Source organism: Pogona vitticeps, chromosome 2 (assembly GCF_051106095.1).
Source record: "Pogona vitticeps strain Pit_001003342236 chromosome 2, PviZW2.1, whole genome shotgun sequence".
NCBI classification, from domain to species: Eukaryota; Metazoa; Chordata; class Lepidosauria; order Squamata; family Agamidae; genus Pogona; species Pogona vitticeps.
The window spans coordinates 30,384,009-30,398,062 of NC_135784.1; the positions used below are offsets into that span (position 1 = coordinate 30,384,009).

General features: G+C 41.4%; 1 protein-coding gene across 1 annotated transcript in view; it reads left to right on the forward strand.

Moving 5' to 3' along the window:
• Nucleotides 1–10,704: 10,704 nt before the first annotated feature.
• LOC110069876 (uncharacterized) overlaps nucleotides 10,705–14,054 on the forward strand; it is an 86,969-nt gene continuing 83,619 nt past the window's right edge. Inside the window, exons 1-2 of the mRNA XM_078386113.1 lie at nucleotides 10,705–10,776; nucleotides 11,620–11,677. Of these exons, the coding sequence (XP_078242239.1) occupies nucleotides 10,705–10,776; nucleotides 11,620–11,677 (130 nt within the window). The remainder of the gene's footprint in view (nucleotides 10,777–11,619; nucleotides 11,678–14,054) is intronic.

Genomic DNA, 14,054 nt, shown 5'->3' on the forward strand with positions numbered 1-14,054 from the left:
TCCTGCCTTTTTCTGTTTGTAAGTAGAAGCTCTCGCCACAAGTCGAAGCAAAATTTTGCGGTTGGAGCTGGTTGTAACTCAAAATGGTAGTAAGTAGGCACGTACATAAGTCGAGGCACCACTGTATTTAGCATTTCTCACTGCTTTTTGCAAATAAATACATAACAAATTCACTCTATTTTTTGCATCAGTTTTCTATATAAAAAGGTGAAATCCAAAGAAACAAAACAAAGCAAAACAATAAACAAAAAATGAGACAAAACATGTGGCACCTTAAAGACTAATTGTTATATTTTAGCGTAAATTTTTGTGGACATGTCCACTTGGTCAGATATTAAGGGACAGAATGGAATTGAATGAAATGTAGATAAAACATCTGTTTCACATTCTAAATAAATACTCCTTGGTTACATGCAGTAATTAGTCCTGTGTTTGTTTTACAGTCCATTTGTGAAAATAATGTATTGCTTTGTTACGTTTCTTTGGATTTTGCTTGTTATACTTGCACATGCACACTGACACAACTACCTCTTGAAACTTTTGAAAAGCTTATTCCGGGCACTTTTTTCCAGCTCTTCGCACTGAAGTTATGCATTTACTGGAGCCTCAGCTTCAGGAACTGTCCTTCCAGTGAGCACTCAGGGTTGATTTCCTTCAAAATGGATAGGTTTGTTCTCTTTGCAGTCTAGGGGACTCTCAAGAGGCTCCTCCAGCACAGTTTGTCTTGTGAGGCACCACTGTATTAATTTTTGCTCTAGAAAACACATTAGGGCTTATTTTCAAGGGATGTTTTTTTCATGTACAACAGTCTAGGTAAAGGTAAAGGTTCCCCTTGACATTTAGTCCAGTCGTATCCAACTCTAAGGGGTAGTGCTCATCCCCGTTTCCAAGCCGTAGAGCCAACGTTTCTCCATAGACAGTTTCCATGGTCACGTGGCCAGTGTGACTTAGACATGGAATGCTGTTACCTTCTCACCATAGTGGTACCTATTTATCTACAGTACTTGTATTTGCATGCTTAAGAACTGCTAGGTTGGCAGGAGCTGGGACAAGCAATGGGAGCTCACTCTGTTGCATGGATTCGATCTTACAATTGCTGGTCTTCCGACCTTGCAGCACAGGCTTCTGTGGTTTAACCCACAGCGCCACCATGACTCACGTACAACAATCTACGTTTATTCAAATACAGTCATATCATCTTCTGGTTGCTGCACAATGGTAGAGGGTGGGCTTTCACTTAACTAGGGCTTATTTTGGGGTAGGGCTTATATTATGAGCTTCCTGAAAAATCATACTAGGATTTATTTACAGGTATTTACAGGAAGGCCTGTTTCTTAGATTGCTCTGGGAAAAGTGTGATAGGAGAGGACTTACCAAATAATTGTACTATTATTGTAATAAAGGATCAAGTTCAGACACAAGAATCAGCATAAATTACAGGATTAGCGTGAGAATTTTTATTTCTAGTGAATCATTTTTAACCGTTGCTAATTAAACTGTGTTTACACATTGAAATTGTTTTAAAAACATTTCAATGCTGTACCTTTCTCTACTGTTTCTGGTAACAGCTGTCCTCAGGTTTCATGCCACTGAGAAAAGAAAGGTATAACAAATAGAATTAAACCAATGAGGCTTTCTATATTTGAAAATATATGAAGCCCGTATCATTTTATTTAAATTTATTTCTATTGCATTATATTACGTTACATTTATGTCAAAGAATGTCAACACAGCTTTCCCCACCCACCACTAAAACTTAGAGGGTATTTTCCGAGTTATGTGTGAGGGAAGGATCATCTTTTGCTTTCTCTCTCACGCACACTCCACTGCACCGGACAGAAGTAACTTTAATCTGTGACAGGGACATCAACTATGTCTAAAGAACTGACTTTCTCCTCAAAACTTCCCCAAACATGTCTAGGTATGCTTGTGTAATCATCTACTTTGAGAGGCGAAATTAGACCTATCCGAGCGGCGCCCAGTCAGCTTTCAAAACGCCACATGAACGCTCCGCCTCCTCTCTCGGCAGGGAGGCCCTGATTGGCCGCGGCTGAGCCCGGACTGACAGAGCCGCCTACTGCCTCCCGTTTCACCCGCAGTACATATAAGGAAAATGGAGCCCTAACAGGGGGCGGGGGAAAAGGCTGCGGACGAAAGAAGAGGGTTGGGTTCTTGCCTCTCCCGACTCCGAGTTACCCTCCGGATGGACGGCGTGGAGCAGGAGGTGGCGCCGGGGAAAGGTCGGCAGCATCACCCTTAAGCTGACCGGCTTTTCTCTTCTTTAAATGACGCCGGAGTTTAAAGATGATTAAGCAGCAGTATTTTGTGACTTAGTGAGCAAGATATTTCTTGTGATGGAGGAGATCTGTCGGGCACTATTTCTCCTAGGCAAAAACCACCGTGTCAGAAAGAGAGAGAAAAAAAGGATTGCAAAAAGGATATGGAATATATGTTGAGTTTCCCTTCCGCCACTCCCAGCTTCACTGGGTGCTTCCTGAAACGGCTGTGTTTTGAGAAATTCATTCTTCTGCTCTAATGGCTGCTTTTCTACGAAATTTTGAATCAACGGAACTAGCAAAGATTTAACAAACTTTTTTTTAATGAAACGGACCTCCTTTTTTTTTTTGGTCAGTTGAATGCTTCTGTTGAAATTAACTTCAGCCGCACAGGAATGTATAGACCATGGAATATACTTATTAATCTTCTGTAGTTCCACAGGTTTGTGATATTCCCCTGATGTCTGTTCTTTTATTTTACTTCTGTCTTCCTGTTTTGACAGCAATACTGCCTGGAGTTAGTTCGGGGGGGGGGGTTGTTTACCACCTCCCATCCTTCCGAGAGCAGTAAATTGAGTATCCAGTCTTGACAGGGAATGTGTAGTTTTCTTAATTAAATCTTAAACTGCCCAGAGAATGCTTTTAAGTGCCATGGAGCAGTATATAGCAGCACATTTTGCTTTTCTGCTTTCTGGGAATCTCTCTGAGGCTGAACAGCAAATGACTGATTCATACCCAATGCCTGTTGCTTCCCTTGATAATGCCATGTTATACATTGTCAAATGAAACTGACTTATAGCTACTGAAACAGGGCTTTCAAGGTATATGGGATGTTTCAGGGTGGTTTTAATAGTTGCACCCCATACCATGAGTTTCCATGGAATATGCAAGATTCTCTTCATTTTACACCACACTGAATATCCTTTCTTGAGAAACAACTGTATCTTTTTCTTCCCACAGGAATTCTCATCTTATTTTTCCAGGAAATGATATTTTGTGTAGCGAAAGAGAGGAAGTGTGTGACACCAGTATCATAGAGATAAATCTGGAAATGGGTGTGCTCATCACGAGATTCCTGTAGCCAGAATATACACAGCTACTAGGAGATTCAAAAATGCTGGTAACTGGATGGGTCCACATCCCCAAATGAGGACTAGTCCTTTGTAAAGTTAATGACTCTTAATTGCCTACTCACAACCAAACTCAAATACTTTGTATTACTATCACAGGGGTGCCTTGAAACAGAGGTATATTCTTGGAAAAATCTATTTCTTTTCCAACTACTCTGAATATTGCAGCTGAGCTCTGAGGGAACAGGGAGGGGTTAGTTGATGTCGTACTCCAGGGGTGGGCAATTAATTTCTGTTGGGGGGGCCACATGAAAAATCTGAACTGTGTTCGGGGGCCAAACCAACTTTACTTAAAAATAAAATGAAACAGTGATGTTATGATTGTTTTTATTTTAAACTTGTTAATCTTCACAAATACTAAAGAGTTTTTTTGCAGTATGTTAAAAATAAGCAACTGATCAACTTTAGAGAAAAAGCTATAAATGGTTTTGATGTTCAAAACTATCCGCGGGCCATATGTGGCCCTCAGGCTGCACTTTGCCCTGGTCTGTCGTAGTCCCTGCCATTCAAGAAGTCCAGGGGCAAAGACCCTGGGCATCCTGGCTCCACTAAACCCACTGGATTGGTACTCCATCCACTGAGCTTGGGGTGGATAGAAGCAGCTCCTGAGTGCTTCTTGTTCCCTTCCATGCAGCTCTCTCAGTTGAGTATTTGTTTGCAAAGCAGAAAACTGAGGGGGGAGATGGGGAGGCTGGCAAATCTCTGTTCATACTAGAGAGATTAAGGACAACTATAACACTTCCCCTCAATGTCTTGTGATGGAGGCATTCCAGAGGGAGAGTTCCTGACTGCCTGGTCATATGGGTAGGAGGACAGTGGTCTTGCTTCTGAAGTAGCTGAGTGGAAGATGGGATTTCTGCAGGTGTGAAGCCTAAGGCAGCATCACACCTCCAGAAATCTACTCCAAATAAGAGAGGCACATCAGCAAGTTCGGGGAACCCCAAGGTCAACAAAACTGCAGAATATCCCTTATATGGCTCAATACATGCCCACAGACAAGATAGCTCCATGGCCACTGTATGTGCTCAGTGCCTGTAGGACAATGTGTGTCTGGAGAGAATACAAGAGAGGACTGAAACCAGATCTTAGCATGGTTGGACACCTGCTTGTTGCATTTTGGAGAAACCTGACACAAGGTGGGGGCTAAGAAAAGGAATACCTTTTTTGTGATTGTGACAACACAGAAAAAAAAGTCAGTTATACTGAATTTAGGTAGGTTGGCTTTCCTGTATCTTTCACTTTCCCCCCATTAGTTAGTTTTCAAACATGCAGATCAGCTTGTTGTGTAGATAGAAGAGAAACAGGAACAGGGTTTTTGTGCAGAAACGCCAGAGAAACATGCATCACCACAACCAGGAAGCAGATCTATTTTTGTCGTCCTGCTTTTTGCATGTGCTAGGTTTTTCCCCTCCCCCTCTTATCTCAAGCATGCATGTCTCTTCTTTTTCCTGTTTCTTAACGGACTTTTTGGCTATTTCCACTCCTCTGAAGAATACAACATTTAGATCCATGAAATAATAATAACAAAAGATCCTGTTGATTTCATACAATTTTTACAAAAGAAGCCACCCAGTCCACCATCAAAACAGACCAGACTCCACAAACTGGGTCATAATATTAATCAATTGTGCACTTCCTGTGGCTTCAAAGGCACAAAAACATAAGGGATCCACATCATGGATACCTATAGTTTATGCATATAATTTATATATGGGATCCACTGAAAGCCACTGTAAATCATGACTCATATCTGGGTCCACAGACTAAAAGATAGAAATCAAGAGAGATAATGTAAATTGAAGGTCTGGCTAACATAAAGGTGCTCTCAGTAATAAAATCAGCCAATTGGGGCAATTGACCGTACTAGTTCCAGAGTGTTTATGCTTGCCAGTCCTGTGAATTTTTATGACTACTGTTACAGTGGCCATATTCTGTCTACTGACTATAGTTACAGTGGCCATATTCATGGTGCTTGTTACATACAGCACTGATGGTACCTGTCTGTCATGGGTTTGGAGGGAAAGTTCCATCCTATGGGGAGTGGAAGGCGGGACATCAGGGGGAGGAGCTGTACTGTATAAATATTTGGAGCTGGTGTGAAGAGGGAAGAGTTGGAGTCTGTGTGTCAGACTGAGTACAACTGTGTGTCAGTTAGTACATACCTGATAGGTTCAGGTTTCTATATAGGTAGCCAGAACTGATAGGTTCAGGGTCTGTGCTTTACTTTAAAGTGTTCTGTGTGAACCAAACTGTTGTATGTATGATTGAGACTAAGCCACGTTACAGTATCTTATTTACTTGATCTTTTTATTTACCCTGTTTGTTATTTAAATAAACCTTGTTCTTTTGTTTGTTAAAAATCCATTCCTGGTCTGTGTGACTCCTTATAGGGAATGGTTGGTGGCAGCATAACTAGAGTGTGGCATACTCCAGTAGGTCTGGGGTTGTCACAGTGCTCTACTCTGAAAAATTAAGTCACTGTGTATATAAACCCGTGGATTAAATATTGCATTCCATATGAATCTGGAGAAGGCGGCCATGTCCAGAAAATTGCCACATAAAATCTGTTTTTATAAGGGCTACAAGACATTTGAAACGGGATTAAAATACTAATTTCAACACTCCTGGCCCTTATGTGTTGTTCTAGACCTGACACTACATCTCTGATGGTTCTTATGAGATGATGTCAGTGTCCTGGTCTTGCTATAAGAAACTTTCCCGCTCTGTGTCTAAATGAGTTACTAGTTTTGTTTTGACAAAGACGAGGAGCATTACGTGAAACGGTTAAGTTTTTCCTGTGCTGAAGAGTTACACTAAACAGCAGAAAACTTTGTGGAAATGGATCACCACAGAATCTTCCCGAAAGAGAAGAGACTTACTTTCCCCTTTCCTTTACATGGTTCAGCCATTTCCTCCACTATGGAAAGTACATTGGGGCATTAGTTTGTTAAGATTGCTAGCCTGAAAGAAATAGAGGATATTATAAATAATCTAAAGGTAGGAAAGACCCCTGGAGCAGATGGATTAAACCCAGAGTAATAGAAGTTATTTAAAAAGATTCTTATACCAAAATTAAAAGTTATTTAATAAGATATTAATGGGAGAAGAAATCCGACTATCATGGAAAGAATCACTTATAGTTTTAATATTGAAACCAGATAAAAATCCTATAAATATGGAAGCATATAGACCCATATCACTGATAAATCAGGATGATAAGATATTTACGGCAATAATGGCAAAGAGACTGAATAGTTTTATGTGGAAATATATTGAAAAAGATCAAACCAGATTCATACTAGGTAGGCAAATATCAGATTTAATGAGGAGGGTACTTAACTTAATGTACCTAGCAAAAGAAAGTAATGCTAAGGCTGGAGTAATATCATTAGACATATTTAAAGCATTTGACTCAGTGGAATGGGATTCGTTAAAGATATTAATTAATTATTTAGGGTTTGGACCTAATTTTAATCGGATAATCCACCAACTCTATTCACAGAATACAGCCAGAGTAATAGTTAATGACGGTATAACTGAGATAATACACCTTGGCCGAGGTACTAGACAAGGTTGTCCCTTATCTCCAGTATTTTTTACAATGATAATTGAAATTTTGGCACAGATAATTAGAGATGATAAACAGATTAGAGGGATAGATAATAAAGAAAATGGTATGATAAATTTATTTGCTGATGATACATTATTAATAGTTAAAAATCCAGTTGAAACAATAGAAAGACTTAAAATATATTTGAAGGGATTTGAGAGTACAACGGGTCTAAGGGTAAATTGGGGGAAGTCTGAATGTTTATTGTTAAATCACTCAGATGAAGAGAAAAGAAAAATGAAAATAATATTTGAAGGTAAAATTGGAAATGTTATGAAATATTTAGGGATTAATATTACTTGAATTTACAAGAAATGATTAAAATAAATCTGGATATATTTTAAAAAGAGATAAATGGAAGGATAAAAGAATATCAGAAACTAAAGATTTCATGGTTTAGTAGGGTAGCATTATGTAAAATGAAAATAATTTCTAAATTGAACTTTATATTTTGGATGCTCCCTATAAAGATTACAGAAAAACAATTGAAAGAGTGGCAGACAATGATAATTAGTTATTGTAATGGAAACAAACGAGTGAGGATTAATAAAAAAATTATGGTATGTTACACAAAAAAGAGAGTTTTTGGATTACCTAACATAAAATTATATTACATAGCGAATCAGTTTAGACATATTCCAGATATAATTAAGGGTAATAAAAATTTAACTTGAATAGATATTAAGATGGAGGGTATACAGGAAAGAGTGGAAGGTATATTGTTTAAAGAAAAAATAGGAGAAGAGGTCAAAAAGATTAGAAAAGCCTTTCCTTAAAAATATGTTAGAAAACTGGAAAGAATTTAGAGGTTTATTGAGTCCCTCGATCTCTCCTTTATCTCAGGTGGTGGAATTAAAGAATTTTCTGGAAAATTTAAAAAGCTTAAAGAATATACTAAGAAGCAAAGAGATAAGTAGATTAAAAAATTGGATAGAGAAGATAAGAGACAAAGATGATATAAAAAGGTATTAGGAGGAGAGGGGATTTCATGGTTAAATTTAATCCAATTAGAAAGGTACATTAAAGAAGGGAAATGTAGAAAAATTACAAAATTTGAAGAGATTATAGAAAAAAGATTGAAACTAGAGGAAAAGACAGAGAGAAAAGGAACTGTAAGCCAAATATATAAATTATTAACGCAAGTCGAACGGTATACAAGGATTTAAAATACAATGACAAAATGATTTGGATAAAGAAGTAATAGGGGAAGAATGGGATAAAATATGGGATCAGAGAATTATGAAGAACATGTCAGTAAGGATAAAAGAAAATTGTTATAAAGTAATATGGAGGTGGTATTTAATGCCGGTTAAAATGGACAAAAGAGTGTCAACATTATGTTGGAGGTGTAAAAAAGAGAAGGGGATGTATTTACATATGTGGTGGTTATGTGAAATAAGAATGGAATTTAATTTTTAAAGAAATATCTGAAATAATTGGATTGAATATTCAAATGTCTCCGTTAATGGCTTTATTGAATGTGATTAAGGAAGATCAATTGTCGAAAGAAAATAAGGATTTAATAGTAATAATGATTACAGCTGCAAGGTTAACCTTTGCAAGAAACTGGAGAAATGATAATCAATTAAACTTGGAGGAATGGTATAGAGAATTATGGGACATAGCAATTAATGATAAACTGACATGTGATATGAAAATAAGAAGAGGCCAACTGAAAATTAATGATTTTATGGAAATATGGAATGTATTTTTGGAACACGTATTTTGGAGAGGGAAGGGGTATACACCAAGGGAAGAAACAATGAAATTTTGGAGTGAAAATGGATTGAATGAAGTGTAATGCTAGTCCTGAGGGTGGTGGGAGCACATGTGTAATTGTTGTGTATTGTTTTGTATTTTTAATATTTTTTTGTGTAGTCGTAGGTTTATTTTGTATTAATAATAAAATTAAAAAAAAAAAGATTGCTAGCCTGGTCTCTTGTGCAACCAGATCTTTTAAAAATGCTTCTAGAAAATTTGCTGAGAAAAGCAGAGTCTCCATTGGGTTGACACGGAACTTTTTCCTCTGTATGATTCCAGTTCAGTAATTTCGATGTTTTTCTGTTACACATTGGTAGGGAGGAGCTTGATCATCCTTCAGTTCAGACAAATCCCTTCCTGGCTAGAAGCAGGTGGTCTCTCTAGGTGTGAATGCATGTCTGCTCAGTTCTTTCTCTTTCCTCATGCCTGCATGTGTGTGTTTGTAAGATAGTGTGTGAACACCCATTTTTGTCCTAGCACTTGTGCCTTCCGCCCCACCAATCACATGAGGCACGACCAGTTATTGCATTTGGCTTATCCTAGAACTTCCAGAGCTGAGTCAGGCAAGTGTGGCAGAAAATTTCCTCACCATGAGAATCACAGGATCTCCGAAATGCTCTAGGGCAGTGGTTCTTAACGTGGGCGATAATACCCCCCAGGGGGCGATTTCATTTTTCAGGGGGGCAGTAGAACGAAAAGGGGCGGTGTGGGGGCGCTGGAGCAGAAGGGGGGCGGTAGGGGGGCGCTGGAGCAAGCCAAACCTGTGAAGATGGCTACAGCCTTTTTACAGTGTGCATGAATATATATTTTCCTCCAATCTTAATTTAGTTTCAGAGTTTTTGTCTTGAAAGTTTTAGTTCCTGCATTGCAGTTTGTTTTTACGCCCTTTTTAATATTTCTTTTTGCGTCTTAAAATTCGCTTGCAACTAAATCATTAAATGTTACTTTTTTGGGGCATTTCATTTTCTTGGAATTGAATTTTGTTTTCAGGGGTCATTGGATTTAAGTGTCATAAATAAATAAACAAACAAACAAACAAACAAACAAATAAATAAAAGGATATCATCACCGTGGGGAGGGGGGGCGATGATAACTTCCTCAATGGCTCAAGGGGGCGTTTCTTTCAAAAAGGTTAAGAACCACTGCTCTAGGGCGGCAGATCATGGGACCAGTGCCTGCATAACAAACTTCCTCTGCCAGACAATGTTGAGAATCTTGGTTTTGTGCCCTTCAGTTACATACATGAACAATAAACACCACATAAATACCCACTTTTCCATGGGATTTATGGCAGATTGATCTGGTCCACATTGAGAAATACAATCACAGAGCTGGCGGGAATTCTAGGGACACTGAGCCCAACTGCCTGGCAAAGCAGGAAACCCACAGCTAAAGAATTGCTTTGCACTAATCGGGCAGCACAAACATGAAATCAATGAATACATTAAATTTTTACTGCTTGAGAGTTTTTTTGGCTTTTCAGCTTTTTTGATTGTGCTAATATTGTAAGCCACATCAGGTCCTGTTTATGTAGGGTGTGGTGATTTAAAATAAATGCATGAATAAATAATATATGTGCACCATGGCAAGACGAGAAATACTCACATTTATGCCAAATAGTCTACACGCATGATTTCTTAAGGCACCGTAGCTCTTGTTGGAATAAATCAACCCTATTGTCCTGCTTTGGCCTGAATATTCCAGTCTTTTCATATTATCAACGTCTCTGGATGGGGCTTTTCTGCCTGCCATTGTCCTGTTCCAGTCACGGAATCACATGGATAGTTCCATCCTTCAGTGTATGCATTGCCCGACACTTTTCAGGAGGTTTGGAAACATAAAACATCAGTGTGTCACGTCCCTTTCTCTCAAAGGCTGCCGGTTTGGTACTAAAAGGTTTAAATATTAAGGAAGCTGGAGATAAAACATGAAGAATATGAAGGAACTGAGCAAGGCTGTTAATGACAGGGGCATTTTGGGAATCACTAATCTCCATAAGGTCCCACGAATGTATGGTTTTAATTGTTGTGAACCCTCTTGGGTCCTCTATGGGGAAAAAGGTTGCACACAAGCAAACAAACAAATAAGGGTACCTTAAGTTGGAGGCGACTTAACAGCACCTGTAGTTGAAAGAACTGAAGGCCTTCTGGAAAAAGGATGAGCGCAGGGTGGCATCTCCAGAAACCTAAGGGTAATGTCAAGTGGGTCTCCCTAGAGTGGAAATTCTGATGAACGGAGCGTCAAGCAAAGCTTCTAAACTTGGGAGAAAAGAAAAGCCAGTGCTAAATAAATAAATAAATAAATAAATAAATAAATAAATAAATAAATAAAAAACAACTTCCAGCGTCTGCAGGGAAGTTCTCCTGTTCAAGGTGCCAGTTCCTGGGAGTCCAGCGTCTGAGGAAGAGACTTGAGAGATGTTGATCCACGGAAGCTCAGGTTAAAATTACAGTAATTCGTTTAGTCTTTCGCGTGCTACAAAATTTAAGGATTTTCTTCATCTTTTTGGGGGGTGGGGTGGAGTGAGGCTGCATCACTTCAAAGCTGTGCGTTGAAGGATCCACGGTACCTGTCTTGCCCTCGGTGGGTATAGAGGGGATCTATGATTTGAAGGTGAGGTGGCTAGGATCCCAGAAGAATAACATACAAAATCATCGGAATCCCTGCGTCCTGGATTCATCTTCTACCCAGATCATTGTCCCTTTGCCAATCCTATTCTTTTTGACCCGGAAAGAAACAACGGGCACGGCCCGCCCCTACGCCCCCTACTTTTTTCCTGTGTCAAAGCTCTTGCAGAAACCGAAAGAGCCGTTTTTCTTGTACAGTAGTTTCCCGTCTCTAGGCTCGGAGCCAGTCGCCTCTCCGGGGTCCCTTGCGTGTCGAGTCTGGCGACGGGGACGGTGAGTTCAATTCCCGGCAAAGGAGCCCCGTCTCCCCTTCAGAGAGCCAGGGCGAGGGCACAGGGAGAGGGAAGGGCGGGCAGGGGGGGGGAGTCGGGGGGTGTTTGTGTGAAGAAGGAACCAGGAGGGCTTGGACGGGGGGGCCGTAGAGGGGGTGCCGTCGAAGGCCAGGGTTCGCCCCGGGCCCGCCTGGCACGGCCGCCTCCCGAGGACGAGCCCCGTGCCTTGGGTGGGCGTCGGTCGCCTCGCTCGCCTCCCAAGTTCGGGCGGGCAAACTCTCCCGGCGGAGCAACTGCCTCAGGGCCCGAGAGGCAGCCTGGCAGCGGCGGGCTTTGTGGCGCGCTTTCCGGCAGGAGAAGAGAAAACCCCCTTCGCTGCCCCCTTTGTGGCGGCAGGCTCTTCTCTCGACCCCTATGTGTGGGCCTGGGTTTCCTGGCTTTGTTCGGTGCGGGACTGGCGGGTGCTTTCGTCGTCTGGCTGTGGGAACAGAGAGGACTCGCTTCAGGCCTCCCCTCCTTCTAAAATGGCGGGGCTTTCGGCTACAGCCTTGGCTAAAGGAAGCCTGCAGGGACTGAACAGAAACTCGTCTTAGGAAAGGGGCAGATGACGTGGCTGGCTAAAGAAAGGAGCAGGGCAGAAAACCTTATTAAGGAAATAACTGAAAAGCCAGTAGGGTCTTAGGAGCCAAGCTGTTATGGCAAATGTACTTTGTTTTCCTGGCTTTTCAATACCCACCAATGTATGCAACAAGCTAGCTGAGCTGGTCTCTCTCTGTGTCAAATTAGAGGTTAGAAGTTTGATTCCCTTTTGTCACGTCCTGGGAAAAGAGCCAGGTTCTGTAGTCATGGGCAAGCTGTATTTTACTGTCTACCTACCCCTTTGTTCAAGGAGTAGACAGCGCAGCTGTCCAAAGAGCTCTTTTATTTACTTATTTACTTAGCATGATTACATAATTCAGATAGGATACTAGTTCCCTAATCGTAACTAGGATTGGCTGAAATCCAATCTTATGCTCTGCCTCTAATTGAAAGGGCAGAATAAGGGTTTACCCCGCCTGCTGGCAGCTGCCTCTTCCTGCTAGGAAGTGCAGCTACAACCTTTAAGCAGAGGTTTCCGACATGGTGGCGCTGCGGGCTAAACCGCAGAAGCCTTTGTGTGCTGCAAGGTCAGAAGTCCAGCCGTCGTAAGATCGAATCCACGCAACGGAGTGAGCTCCCGTCCCAACCTAGCAGTTGGAAAGCATGTAAATGCGAGTAGATAAATAGGTACCACCTCGGTGGGAAGGTAAAAAGGTGTTCCCTAGTCATGCTGGCCATGTGACAATGGAAACTATCTTCGGACAGGCACTGGCTCTATGGCTTGAGCACCGCCCCCTAGAGTTGGACACGACTGGACTAAAAATGTCAAGGGGAACCTTTACCTTCCGAAACTGTACAGCCCTATAGGATGCCCATAGGAGGTGGAATGGTAAATCATCTCTACCTAGAAACCTTGGAAGTTCGAATTGATTTGAAGGCATGCAATTTTAAATTATGCAACCAGCTCCCCCCCCTTATTCTTCTCTATATCTCATCTGAAAAGCAGTAGTGAAGACGTGTGGCTGTGCCCCTGGTTCCATTCCTCTCCCCTTTCTCTAATTATGAGAGTGAGACACAGGCTGGGTGGATCCAGTGGGAAGAAACTCTGGTTTTGCAAGGTGCCTAGCATGGCTGGAGGGATCTTTCCCCAGTCTCAGACCTTACGGGTGGGAGGCCCTGGAAGGTTGCCTGTCCCTTGGTGGGACAAGAGGTCTCTCTAGACACCACCGACAGTGCTACAGGTGCTTCAGAACAAGGCATTTCAGGCTGGGAAAGATCTGAGGAACGTTGTGCTCTTTCCTTGCTGGGAGACAGGTGCTGAATTTCAGGGAGGAGTGACAGAGACCATTCTCACCCCAACCCCTTTGGTCTCCACGCCCCACATCCATCATCTCACCAGGAGATGCCAACCACTACAGAGTGTTGTTGATTAATGTGGTTGCCATTCCTTCTCCATGTGTGAGACCCTGTGTGCAGTTGTCCTTCAAGAAAATTCTGCCCTGAATATTTTGGCCTTTCCTTCTTGTATTGCTTTGCTTGTCATTCCAGGTGAGTCAAGATCAGAAGCTCTACAAGTGTGGTTTATTCCCTATGTGTGTGGCAAACAAACAAAAAGCCTCCAGAAATGTGTAGCCCGGCATCTTACTAAAGGACAGAAGGGTCTTTCAGGAAATATGTCTGATTTCATGCCCTCCCGCTGGCTCTCCAGTGATTATGAAGGAAACAAGGAGATAGGTAATTGCATCGTCTCTGCCCAGAAACAGTTGGCAAAACCAGAATGGGTCTCATCCAGAGGGAGC